The sequence below is a fragment of the Acartia tonsa genome, chromosome 5 (assembly GCF_053477335.1).
Source record: "Acartia tonsa isolate MP-2025a chromosome 5, ASM5347733v1, whole genome shotgun sequence".
Classification (NCBI taxonomy): domain Eukaryota; kingdom Metazoa; phylum Arthropoda; class Copepoda; order Calanoida; family Acartiidae; genus Acartia; species Acartia tonsa.
The window spans coordinates 24,745,839-24,759,432 of NC_137264.1; the positions used below are offsets into that span (position 1 = coordinate 24,745,839).

At 31.9% G+C, this 13,594-nt stretch overlaps 2 protein-coding genes across 3 annotated transcripts; both read left to right on the forward strand.

Annotated features, from left to right (window-relative positions):
- The first annotated feature begins 4,583 nt into the window (after window positions 1–4,583).
- LOC145319116 (uncharacterized) lies at window positions 4,584–9,819 on the forward strand. 2 transcript variants are annotated; one of them, XM_080160977.1, is made up of 3 exons: window positions 4,584–7,913; window positions 8,266–8,592; window positions 8,846–9,819. In XM_080160977.1, exons 1-2 carry the CDS (start codon window positions 7,759–7,761, stop codon window positions 8,570–8,572), a joined length of 462 nt encoding a protein of 153 aa, XP_080017103.1. In that variant the 5' UTR covers window positions 4,584–7,758; the 3' UTR covers window positions 8,573–8,592; window positions 8,846–9,819. The 2 variants fall into 2 exon arrangements, with proteins under 2 accessions (XP_080017103.1, XP_080017102.1); XM_080160976.1 differs by having other exon boundaries at window positions 8,266–9,819.
- A 263-nt stretch (window positions 9,820–10,082) lies between these two features.
- Window positions 10,083–13,465, forward strand: LOC145320065 (uncharacterized). The gene is made up of 5 exons (XM_080162505.1): window positions 10,083–10,355; window positions 10,620–10,794; window positions 11,255–11,807; window positions 12,298–12,453; window positions 12,874–13,465. Exons 1-5 carry the CDS (start codon window positions 10,275–10,277, stop codon window positions 13,463–13,465), a joined length of 1,557 nt encoding a protein of 518 aa, XP_080018631.1. The 5' UTR covers window positions 10,083–10,274.
- Window positions 13,466–13,594: the final 129 nt, after the last annotated feature.

Consider the following 13,594-nt stretch of genomic DNA (forward strand, 5'->3'; position numbering starts at 1 on the left):
TATTTTCATTAATCAAAAAACATTTGTAATACCAATTTTACCAGATTTTTAACAATAATAAATAATCAGTTTCAGGCAGTTGTATAAGTATCTGCAGCCTCTGCCTGAAAAATCTATATCAGTTTTTTAAAAAAAAGGCAGCGTCCTTACAATTACAGCATATAAGCAGACCCGTCAAAAGCCGCCAGGTGCATATCAATTTAAAATTTCAAAATCAAGAGATATTACCCTTATAATTTTTTTAAAATAAAATTTTTTAGTAAGTGGGTCGATTTCTGTCCCCGTCCCCCCAGCCCTTTAAACTGCCCTTAGATGCATCTAGAGGCGTAGCCAGTAGTACCATAGTAAAGTGAGCAAACTGATTTATTGAAAAATCATGAACGTAACAACTGGACATTTCAATTATGAAATTCATGATTTTTTAGAGCTTTTTAACGAGTAGCTCTGTGCTGTAAAATATTATAAGCTCAGAAATATAGACTACAGGGAATGGTCTTGGAAGATAAATTTATCTTTTAAAAATTGTTTTATAATTGAAGGAGAGATATAATAATCTTAAATTAACCCATTATTGAATACAACACTTAAGCCACATTTAAACTTTGCTAGAAAAAACTTTTAATTTATAATCTACAAAAAACATTGATTTTATCTCAATGAAATTAAGTAAAATTTAGATATCAAAAATGGGCATATAAATATATACATAGTATCTACCTATCTTTATCTTTAATCTATATATAGTGTATAATATATTGTATATATTGACCTTATTATGACAACAAAGCAAAAACTATTTATAGTTTGTATTGTGTTAAAAAAGGCAGGCTAGATTTGGACTCAAGGATGCCAGCTTAATTTTTATTTCAATTGCAATTTTATTGCACATAGTTTTTCTTCTAAATCAAATAGCGTATTTACAAAAAAAAGAATGCCTAAAATTAAAGATAGCTAATTATATGATTTTGATTGAAATGCAGAACAAACCCCTGGTATACCTAATGGCAATTATATCAAATGATAGAATTGGATACTGATGAAAAAATGATCACTAATAACAAAGATTTGGTAAAGAATTTCGAATGATATGCAGACCAAATTTTGGAATTGGCAATCGATGAAAAACGTTCCATAATTTTATAGAAAAAAATATCATTGATACCTAGGTAAAATAAAATAAACTAACATCCATGATTTTGAATTTGCAGACTAAATTTTGGAATTGGCTCTTGATGGAAGAGGTAGCATTTAGTAAACATTCATGATTTGGAAGGAAGTAAAAAATTAAAAGTGATAACCCATGAAAAAAATAGCATTTATACCTAGGATTTAACAATAAATTGATATCAATGATTTTTATTTTGATAACCGGTATTTAATAACTAGTTGACACCCATGATTTTGAATGCTATGCAGGCCAAACCCCTAGTATACCTACAGGCAGATCTGATAACCAGATTGGGATTAAGTGTTTTAATTACATCTACACTATATCTTAGGCTGGGGATACAATGATAAGAAGAGAGAAAAAGAGGGAAAGAAAAGAAGAAAAGAGAGAAAGAAGAGAGACAAAAAGTAAGCTAGACAGATTGAAAAAGATTGACCAAATAGGTAAGAAATTTAATAAAACATGTTATTTTTAAAGAGTAAAAGAATAAAATTAAAGTATTGTAAAATCAAAAGAAAGTAAAAACAATTTTGAAAGATAATTTTAAAAATATAAATTAAAAATGCTGTAAAAATTGTGAAAGATATTTGCCTATAATTATAGAGAAGCCTCACCAATAAAAAGAATGTAAAAAAACTCAATTATGAGCTTTAGCATTACACTTTAAATTGTAACAAATAAGCATATTTTAGAAAAACTAAATATCTTTAATTTTAGTATTAAAAAATTAAATGTCTCTATTTAGAGGTAAAGTAAAATCTAGATTGCTGGTCTAATTGGTCATTTCTAAAATTATCACACTTTTGCTTAAATAGTTGACTTACTATGATAAACCCTAAATTTTTGTTTTCTAATTTTGTTTTTTTATAAAAACTCTTGTCAAGAGATTGAAAAATTGAATAGGTTAGCTTTGTTTTTGTTTTATTGATCTTTAATTTAGTTTTAATGGATAATTTGAAAAATAACGATGCGATTTATGACTTTTCAGACAGAATGTTAGAAATAATATTCATAAAGTGGTATTAATTGGTCTTTTTTTAGGTATTATATCCCAGGTTCTACGAAATACCAGAAAAAAAACTCGTTTTACCAGAAAAGTGGTAAAGCTGGTCAACCTGGTATAATATACCAGTTTCGTGGTAAATTTTACCAGCAAAAATTTTAGCCAAAAAATTAGTCAAATTTTACCATTTTTTTTGTAAAATTTGACGAAACAAAAAAACCCGTTTTTTGTGTTTTAAATAAAAAACAGCTCTTCATAATCAGTTGTAGTACTTTAAAATAATGACTTTTATACAATGAAGCCTAAATTTAAATTTTTTTTTTTTTTTTCAATTTTACCACTTTTGGAAGTTTTACCAAAAATGTGGTCAATTTTACAACTCTATTTTTCAGGTTAAGTCCGAATTTTCGGACTTAGACAAAAAAACACAATTTGGTCAATTTTTACCAAAAAGTTGGTAAAATTTGACAAGGTATTTTTTTAGGCTAAGTCCAGATTTTTGGACTTTGCCAAAAAAAATGAACTTGGTAAAATTTGACCAACTTTTTGGTAAAAATTGACAAGGTAAATTTTTAGGCTAAGTCCAAATTTTTGGACTTTGCCAAAAAAAAAAACTTGGTAAAATTTGACCAACTTTTTGGTAAAAATTGACAAGGTAAATTTTTAGGCTAAGTCCAAATTTTTGGACTTTGCCAAAAAAAAAAACTTGGTAAAATTTGACCAACTTTTTGGTAAAAATTGACAAGGTAAATTTTTAGGCTAAGTCCAAATTTTTGGACTTTGCCAAAAAAAAAAACTTGGTAAAATTTGACCAACTTTTTGGTAAAAATTGACAAGGTAAATTTTTAGGCTAAGTCCAAATTTTTGGACTTTGCCAAAAAAAAAAACTTGGTAAAATTTGACCAACTTTTTGGTAAAAATTGACAAGGTAAATTTTTAGGCTAAGTCCAGATTTTTGGACTCTGCCAAAAAAAAAAACTTGGTAAAATTTGACCAACTTTTTGGTAAAAATTGACAAGGTAAATTTTTTGGCTAAGTCCAGATTTTTCCAAACAAACATCCTTCTACTTAATGATAAACATCGCAAATAAAATATAATGAGGAAATATTCAGACCTAATACTTTCCAAACAAAGCATCCTTTTACTCAGCACTATTTGCTTTCGTTATATGGAATATGAAATTAATAAAATATGATGATAATGATTTTATTTAGAATTTATTTCATATTATAACATAACAGGTCATATAGATATTATCCAGGTCAATACTGAAACTACAAAAGATTGGCATCCAAGATAACAACAGTCTACTACTGATGCCTAAATGTCGATTGATAACAGTGCCACCTGGAGAGGTAAATTGTAATGCTGCTTTTATGGAGATTAATGTACTGAAGAACAATCAGGCAAGTCTCCTACCTGGAGGTACTCTGACTATTTGGCTGGAAGTTATAAAACCTGGACCTGAAAGTGCAGTATCCTGTCTCTCTGGTGACCTGGAGAATTGTTTTGAGGATCCAGAGTTTACTGATTGTTTGATAGAAACTAGTACCTCCAAATTAAAAGTGCACAAGTTTATACTTGCCTCAAGATCTCCAGTATTTAAGGTAGGTTTTTCCATTCTTACTTGTTAATTAAATTCTTGTCAATATTTTTAGGTAAATTTTTAGGCTAAGTCCAGATTTTTCCAAACAAACATCCTTCTACTTAATGATAAAAATCGCAAATAAAATATAATGATGATAATGATTTTATTTAGAATTTATTTCATATTATAACATAACAGGTCATATAGATATTATCCAGGTCAATACTGAAACTACAAAACTTACTAGTATCGTTTCTGTAAATAACATTTTTTAGAATTTTAGCTTGTGGAATGTTTGGAGCTCTCGAGTAGAACTTAATTAATAAACACCGATTGGGCGGATTGTAATCAATACGCTTTATATGTTAAAGTCAATATTTTTTAGAATTTTAGCTGTGGAATGTTAGGTGTCAACATTGTCGTCATAATAAACACTGATTGTAATCAATACGCTTTATTTAAGTTAATTTTAACTGACTAACAGAATATTCTCTGTTCAACATTGATCGTCATAATAAAACTTATTAGTATCGTTCTGTAAATTATTTGTTAATTTTAACTGACTAACATATTTTAACATATTTTCTCGGTTCAACATTGTCGTTATAATAAATAATGAAATTTTTTGTATAATCTGTGACTGTTACATGTTGAGATGGAACTCTCGTTGTTCTCCATGGAACTGCAAAGCTCCACGTACTTCAAAACTGGTTCAACTCCAAAATCCTGAAAAAGAATATTCATTTTTAAATTAAGCAATTAAAGGATTAACAAATCAAAAAGGCCTTACAAAAAGGAAAGTTAACGGTTTTGGGAAAATTTCATGGAGAAAGTAGATACAGCTTGTGTATGTGCCTGCTTATTAGAGAAAGTTTAATTCAGTTATCAATACATAACCAGACTGAGAGAAACTAAGAATGTCTTATAACGGGAATTTGGAGTTATGGTATGAATTAAATAGTCGTATGTTAGTACTAAGAGAGAGTCTAGAGATTAGAGCCAGAACTGACAATGTCGAGATCCAGAGGGAGGTTTGTAAGAGGTTATATCAACATGGATGGATTACTACACATCTTAATCGCTGCCGTCCTTCCCCTCTGCTGCCCGCCGCTGCCCAGGCTGCCGAACTGGCAGCTGTTCTTCACGAAGTAAACATGCACGAGGATGAATGTAATGCTGTTTAGATTTTAATAATATCCTGAATGTACTGTTTCAATAATATAAAGTAGTAAAATCTAATTTTAAATAGCTACCTATCTAGTACATTATTTTTATGTATTAACTTTTGTCTAACCAGTTTAATATCTATCTAATAAATTTAATAATAGCTTAATTGTTAATATAATTTAGTATACAGTTTCATAAAGGTAGTTCGATGTGTGTCTGTGTATATTAACTTCATATTTGTTATGCTTGTATACATGGAAACTACCTTTTGGGGCCGAGGTGTTGCCGTAGTTGCGTGTAGGATTATTCCAACTATCTTTTATTACAAATAATTAAACACTTACTTTTAACGGATGAATTTCTGATGGCAACAGCTTCATGTTGGTGCTTAAGAAATGTTCCACGGTCGAATTGCGGTCAGCTTATAATCAGAGAATACACCCAGCTGTGTGCGAAGCTAAACCTGAAAAAGAATATTAATTGAAATATAATTTATATATATTTTTAATATTATTTTACATAAAACACATCTTATAATATCTTTCTATTAAGGGTATAAAACTTCGTTACGCTTAAAACAATCATAAACCTTAAAGGGCGAATATAGGTTGGATATAATATGAGCTTATTTCAAAGGTGCTATTATATAAATTATAATAAATAATTTAAAGATAATGACATATCTAATTGTATTAGTCTGTTTACAGCTTATAAAACCTGTCTAACTCAAGATAATATTATGTAATTAGTGTGGTTCCCTAAGAACTCAAACACTCTACCGGTATCACACAAGGCTTCGTAGCAAGGTTGAATTAAAAAGGTTTCGTTAAAGGATAGTCTTAATAACATGGCCTAAAATATCCATGTTCTTATTAAAATTATTTTAACACTTACTTCTATGTAAACCATTCACTAATTGCAGCGCCCATATATTTTCTCACGAATCTGATTCCTGGTTAAGTCTGAAAAACAATATTAATTGAAATATAATTTGTTAATATTTCTATTATTATTTATATATATTAATAGTAGAATACTTTAAATATTAAGAATAGGATAAAAAGTCGTTCTTATATCATATATCAAAAAGGTTTAAAAAATTATAAAACAAACAGTTTATCGAAGTAGCTTAAAACCATGCGTAAGGTCCTAAATTATATTGATTTTTTTATTACATTATTTAAAACTTACTACTAAGTGAGCCCTTCTTTAATTGCAGCGCCCAAATAGTTATTTCTGATGAATCAGTGTTGCTGAACCTGAAAAACAATATTCAATTTAAATATAATTTATTAATATTTCTTACATTCATATATATTAAACCCGGATTATTTAATATTAAGAATAGGATAAAAAGTGTTTCTTAGATCAAATCAAAAAGGTTTAAAAAAGGCTTAAAACAATTATCCTATTATATATATTAATATTGTTCTCTTTTACAACGAAGCTTTTTATTTATTTTAATCTATAGCTGAAACTCAAATTAAAAATAGGATGAGGCCTCGACTTTTCTCTTCCTACTTTAAGTGCCCCTAGAGGCTTCTAAGGGGCATAGCCGCTAGTAAAACTTAAACCGTTAATCGAAGGCAGCCTAAAACCGTACGCTCAAGGTCCTATATTATTAATGTTTTTATATTAAAATTATTTAAACACTTACTTTTACGCAAACCACTCTTTGATTGCAGGGTCCATATACTAACAGCCAAGACTGAAGGTGGACACGTACTTTTTTAAACATCTGACTATCATCTCTTTGATTGCAGGGTCCATATATCAACACTAACAGCCAAGACTGGTAGACAAGTACTTTTTTAAACTTCTGAATATATAGCTCTCTAGGAGTTCTTAACTGACATTCATATAAATCTTGTGACATGGACCATCTCCTGTCAATCATACTTGGATATAACACGTATTTTCTCTAAGAGACTTGAACTATAACACTCATTGTTTACAATAGTTTTCAATCGGTATAGCGGCATTCATGCACATGCTCTGTACAGGTATACAACTTTATATTGAAAAATATTTCTTTTATATCCATTGCAATATATTTTTTTATATTTTATCGATGATATTTCATTTAAGTCATTGCCAAAAATATATTACATTCACATTAAAAAAAATTTACATTTATTTAACTTTCGTAACCCTGTTTTCAGATGATAAAATCAACGTGCTGGACAAAGTTGCCAAACTTTAAAAAACACCTTATGTATATAATATCATTTTAATATTTTACCGGTTAATTAATTAAAACTGCATAACTTATATAATTCATGAAATGTTATTATTCGTTGCAATTTTACGATTAAAAATATAACTGTCTTGCAAAGTGTTTTGCCACCTATTCAATCTGTATGTTGGCAACCGTAACTTTCCATCGGCGCAATAATTCAACTGGACTATATGACTACGGTGCATTTTTGTATTTTAGTAATCATTTTTAGTGAAATTACAGTGAATTAAGACGTTAATATGTATCATTCTGTTTTATAATTCAAATTTTATCATTAATTATTGAAAATTCTTTCTAAAATATTCTTCGTATTCGTTTTTTCTCCCATTTTTGGGACTCTTTTTAGCTTACGTAATATACAGGACTTTTTTAAATGTAAAATTAATAAATATATGTCTTGCACCGTAGTATAAACGGATTGTCGCAAATATAGGAGTACAATTATAAGAATGAAACTACTTTTTTGGCCCAGAGGTGCCGGAGGCACTGGCTAAAAATAACTGTTTTTAATCTTATGCTTTTAGATTTTTATATTCGTAGAAAACCATGCATATAATACGATATGCTAGTTACCTAGTTTTTTGGCGTATGAATGAGAACACCTGTTCCTATCCACCGGATTCGAATGAATACGAGCTATTTTTATTTTGTAATTTTTTATTTCTTAAATATTCTACCTTTTCAGATAGTTCTGAATAACAGGCTATTCAAGTTAATCACCTGGGTACGCGTACATCATAATAACAGGTATGGGTGTATATTAGCTGTATAAGATTTATTTTTTTTCTCCTGCTACAAAATTTGTTCTAAATAAATAGGGGGGGGGGGGGGGAAGTTTTGACACATTTGCGTAAACAGGGAGTATAGGCTTTATCTTTGGACTGAGAGTATAGGTTATTAGGGATAAAATCATTCTTATATGATGAATTTTCCCAAGTTTTAATATTTTTTGGATAGGCCTCCAGGTTCCGGAGCTCCAGGCCTTCTCCCCCCCCCCCCCTTGTTTAAGGACAAATAAAATACCGGAAAGTTAAAAAACATTAATCACACCCCTCCCAAAAATAAACAAGACAAACAAAATAATCATTCCTCAAATTAGGATGGATCCATACCAATACCACGAGCTGCATGACAGATGGGACGCCCTCATGGTTAGGATGTTGAGACTCTTCTCCAAGCTAAATATTCGAGTTCAAGAAGAATCATGTGGCATTGATGACGCTGTTGAAATAGTAAAACTCTTATACCATCACGGTTGGGTAGAGACACACTTAAAGAAGATTGAACCTATGCCCGAGAATCTCTACGAGAACGAGAGACCCCGCCTGGATGATACCGAGAGACGTGTCATTGACCATGAAGCCGACTGTGCACCTTTCCTCACCAACGTCAGCCCTTTTTTCTAAATAAAACCCAGAGTAACAAGGTAAAAACTACGAAATTATTGCAGGGGTGTATATTCTGCTCCGGGGGGGGGGGGGAGGGGAGGGGGAAAAAAGAAATAAGTGGATCAATGATGGAAGTTGCTTCAAATCACATGCTCTTGTTCATGGCTAGTTGTCTTTTGTAGCAGGGGAAAAAATTGTTTTTAACCAAAAAATGTTTCAGAATTCTTTGAGTTTCTTCATTAAAAAACGCTTTAGTTTTCTCATTTTTAATTCAATGTTCTTTCCTTTCAGGGAAGAGAAAGGAGAAGCTAGGAGAAGCCGAGCTCGCCGCCGGCGATTTCATCCAGCCTCCGGATATCCATGCTGAAAGCGAATTTTAATTGTAATTTGTGGCGTTATCCTCTTAGAAAATTTTGTTTGTATTATTTAACTCCCCATCCCCCCCCCCCCCCCCAAACTAAATTGCTGGGTTAGGTTAGGCTAGGTTAAGTTATACGGCTAGGTAGAGGCCAGGGGCCGTTTTTCTAGGGGGGGGGGGTATTTCCTAAGAGGATAACATCAATTTGTTCTTTCAGAACATTTACGTTAACCTCTCTTTGATTGCAGCGCCCATATATTTTATAATTAAGTACCCATGGTGACAGTGATCGAGCCCCACTGGTCGTGCAGATATATAATTTCCTGCATATAAACATTAATAAACATTATTTACCCCTAAAGCCGACGATTACGTATGCACGTGTACAGTTTTTTAAGCTTCTGGCTATAGCTCTCTAGGAGATCTTAATTGATATGTTTTATTTTTTGTTTTTGTTTTTTGATATTTTTGTTATGTTGTTTTTTATTATTTATTATTATTTATTTTATAGCAAATTAACAAATTTTCTGGGTTCAACATTGTTGTTATAATAAAACTCCATGCAACTGCAGAATTCTGCAAAAGTCACGACCAGTGGGGCTCGATTATATATGCGTTCGTCGGCTTTTCAGGGAAGGCAGGAAATTTATATAGGTATTATCCAGGTCAGGACTGGAACAAACAAAATTTTATGTATATATTGTATATAGTTATTTTTTTCAAAGTAAAAAAATGTCAGACCAACACTGGATGACGTATGTATAATTGGATCACAATTTTGATAGGTAAGTTTAATTAATTTTATAGACAATCAAAGAATAAATAAGGGTATTTTCTTGTTTGTAACTCTAACTCTTTATTTTGTGAGTTCCTTTGACATTTAATTTTGGTTTCAAAAAGTGTCACTCCCCCCCCCCCCCTTTTTTACTTTCTCCTTCTTTCGTTATATGTAAACAAGTAATAACCTTATTATTATAACCAGGGGTGTATATTCTGCACAAGATTTATTTTTTTTCCCCTGCTACAAATTTTTTTATTTTTTTTCCCCCCTAGATTTTTCTGAAAAAGTAGGGGGGGAAATAGAAAAATATTTAAAGAACTCTATACTTCATTTATTTTATCCCTCCTACCACACATTTCTTTAGTTTTTTTTCACCAAGGAGGGGGGGGGGGGGGGGGAAATGGAAAAAATGTTTTCAGTTTTCTTAATTTTTACATTTTTTTTTCCTCCAACCACTTATTTTTTATTTCCACCCCCCCCCCCCCTGAGCAGGGGATCCCATGCAGAATATACATCCCTGATTATAACATATACTTCTTATTTCAGGAGTTACCTATACACCCCTGTTAGACGTTATTGCAATGGGAGACAATTTGATTGGTACACTCTCTAAAGCTCTACTGAAGCGTATAAGAAGTGGAGATAAGACGAAAAATGTACAGGTGACTTTTTACAACTAATTATTTCTACATATTTAAGATGAGACCTTACTTTTCATTACTGTACTTAAAGTATAATCTATGCTCGACTTTAATTTCTATTTTTCACTTGCAGTCAGCGCACTATAAACATGCTTGCTCTTACACCAGTATAGTCATATTTACTGTAATCAATTGACACGTGTAGCTTGCCCAAATAACGATCCATAACAACTCCCCTATATTATTTTAAATAAGTAATTCACTAATTATGTAATCTTTTTCCAGTTGCAGCATAAACTGAGGTCCATAAGAAAACTCTTCTGTAATGCAACGAGAGCCAGAAGTAAATACTGGCGCAAGAAACATCAACAAAGTGAAGACAGTCAGCCATTACTAGAAGAAGAACAGCAGGAGGATTTGATGGATGTGGAATATGAGAACGAAACTGCATCGTCAAAAGGTAACCTACAATATCTGTAATATAAAGTAGAACGATGTCGGTCTGTCTGTTTGTTGTTTGTTTGTCCAAATTCCCACAAACATTGTCTCCCAATTTTTGTTTTTTATTTTCCTTTCAATCTAAACAATTGGTTTGATCAAACGTTAGTTAAGTTTGTCTCAAGATATCCTTGTTCCAGGGGTGTATATTCTACATGGGATCCCTTAACCTAACCCACCTTCACCCACTCTCTACATTTATCTACTTTTTCTGGAATTTTTAATTTTTTAACTTTCTAATTTGACTAGTTTTTCTTTACGGCATTATCCTTATACTAAAGTAACAGGATGTCTGTGTGTCTGTTCAAAAGGATCTTGCTAACCGCTGAACCGATTGGGTTCTCCTTTACAGGGTACCTTCACATAGGTCCCGGGAAGGTTTATAACTATAAAACACCATGTTTAACATCGTATTTTTTTAGGTAAAGTTTGTACAGGCTGCAATACCAACTTCACAAAGGAAACCGAAAGTATATGTTATCAATGCTACGCAAACCAAGTTTTGGAGCGATTAAATAACAATCCTGAAGAAACAAACTACATTAATATTGTTGTAGACAATATTAACAACAATAATACCAACGATAATAATGATGCAGACAATGACAGCATTCAAGATGCCGAGGACTGGGAACACGTCGAATTGTTTGATATACCTGAAGATGATTTTGACCCAGATGATGACGATGACCCTGATGACGAACCTGATGGCGAACCTGATGGCGATCATGACGGGGATCCCTTCAAACATCTTACAGAACTTGAGAAAGAAATTGTTAATGATTTCAGAAGCGTTTGTGTTCTAGACAACCCCATCTCTCACAACAAAGTTAGAATCATCCTGGCAATTCTGAAACGCTCGTGTATTTTCAAATTTCCGTCATATAATACATTATTCAAACCCAAATACAAAGTTGAAATCAAAGAAAACAAATATAATCCTACAAATGCTCCTGGTTCACTGATTGAGTGCAGGTATGTTTATATACGATTTAGAAAGCGTAGCATTTCTATAATCATTACCAGAATTTCCGTACGTCCATTTTAAACATGTCGATTTTTCTCCTTTTTTAACAACAAACTTTCAAGTGTTCTAATTATCAGTTTGATCATTCTTTGGTATATTGCTTCCTGCGACAACTTGAGAACAATATTATAAGCGAAGCCACTCTATAATTAATTCCTTAAAATTTAAGTATGTGCATAAACCTTATCCTTCTTGAAGTATTTTTTTTTAACAAATCTACTTACATTCAATTTTTGTTCGACTTTAATATTTTTAAATTCAGTTCAGATACTTCACAATTGTTAATGTCCGTTTGTCGTACCGTTACAGTGCTTTGGTTTTTATGGATGTTGTCATCCTTGTTCCATTACTTTTCATCGTAATATTATTTGGAGCCCGATGGTGCAAAATTTCTTTGAATTGTGCAAGTTTTAGTTAAAAATATATTTCTTTTTCCAGATTCCCTACCTATGAGATCCTCCAAGACGCCATCACAGACTTTAAACGGTTGAATGGACAACAGGCCGTTGATGATCATATAACTTTTGACATCTCGGGCGACGGAGTGAAAGCAGCTCAGGGATCTCATATCTCCTATTATACTGTCTGGATTAGGTAAGTAATTAATATATTGTGGATTTGAAAGGGTTGGGTTGGGATAAAGTTCTTTTCATATACAGCATGACCCTCGAAAAAATATTTTTTAGGATTGGCACCCTATATTTCAAAGGATATCAAAATATTTGTTTTACATCAATTGACAGCCCAGATTTTTAAAGCCAAAGTTTAGGAAACCATTCAATAAAGAAATAAGAAAGAAAACTAAGTTTACAATTGATACTTTTTTCTATTGCATACATATATAAAAATCTGTCTTACTGTATACCAGGACTTAATTAATACCATAAGTAAACCTAGTTTTTACCACTTTTACGGTAAAATTTTACCAGCCTTTACGTTTTATAAATCAGTAACTACAATTTTAAGTCTAAGGTATTAAATGCTATTATTATTAATTCTTCTTTATTATTTCAGGTTATTCTTCAACAAGGATTTCAGTGTTATATTGCCAGTCAGCATATTTGAGAAGACGAGGAGGCGTCCCTACAGTTACAACTTTCTGGATAATGTTACCCGATTCATCAACAAACTAATTCAAGAAGGATTACCTGGACATACCTTTCAATGTAGAACCATCATCCACGATGCCGTTGCGAGAGCCGATGTATTCGGCATTCTTGGCCATGGATCAAAAAATGGATGCCCACACTGTGACCTTCCAGGGATGGCTTTTTCACAGACTTATCTCCGTCAAAAGAACTTGGTATTGTTCGAATCAATGAATGTATTTTACCCCAGTGACAGTCAAAATATGGGTACGCCGAGGTCTGACGAGAAATTCCGCAAGTTAGAGGAAAATAATCAGAACATGAAAACCAGTTTTTCTGAGCTTGACCCGAGCTTGGATTTAATACAAGATACCCCCAGTGATCCGATGCACGCGTTGCACCTGGGCTATGTAAAGAAAGTGATGACGTACCTGAAGAAAGGACGTAATAGTTATCCAGAATTGGAAGAAGAAGACTTAGTTCAAATGGAGAGAATTACAGGGATGTACTGCATTTGACTAAAGAAATGACGCGTAAAATAGGTGTTTTCTTCGCGCATTTCTCGGCACTGCGATAAAATTCTGCATTTTTAGATTTATGTCTATTACACATTATTTGTACGCCTTGTTATGCCGCTTAAAAGAGTG

Coding starts and splice junctions, on each gene's coding strand:
- LOC145319116 (XM_080160976.1), top strand. CDS start 7,759: ATGAGAACACCTGTTCCTATCCACCGGATTCGAATGAATACGAGCTAT. Junction 7,914..8,265: donor CGCGTACATCATAATAACAG/GTATGGGTGTAT, acceptor TCCTCAAATTAG/GATGGATCCATACCAATACC.
- LOC145320065 (XM_080162505.1), top strand. CDS start 10,275: ATGGGAGACAATTTGATTGGTACACTCTCTAAAGCTCTACTGAAGCGT. Junction 10,795..11,254: donor CGAAACTGCATCGTCAAAAG/GTAACCTACAAT, acceptor GTATTTTTTTAG/GTAAAGTTTGTACAGGCTGC. Junction 12,454..12,873: donor TATTATACTGTCTGGATTAG/GTAAGTAATTAA, acceptor TTATTATTTCAG/GTTATTCTTCAACAAGGATT.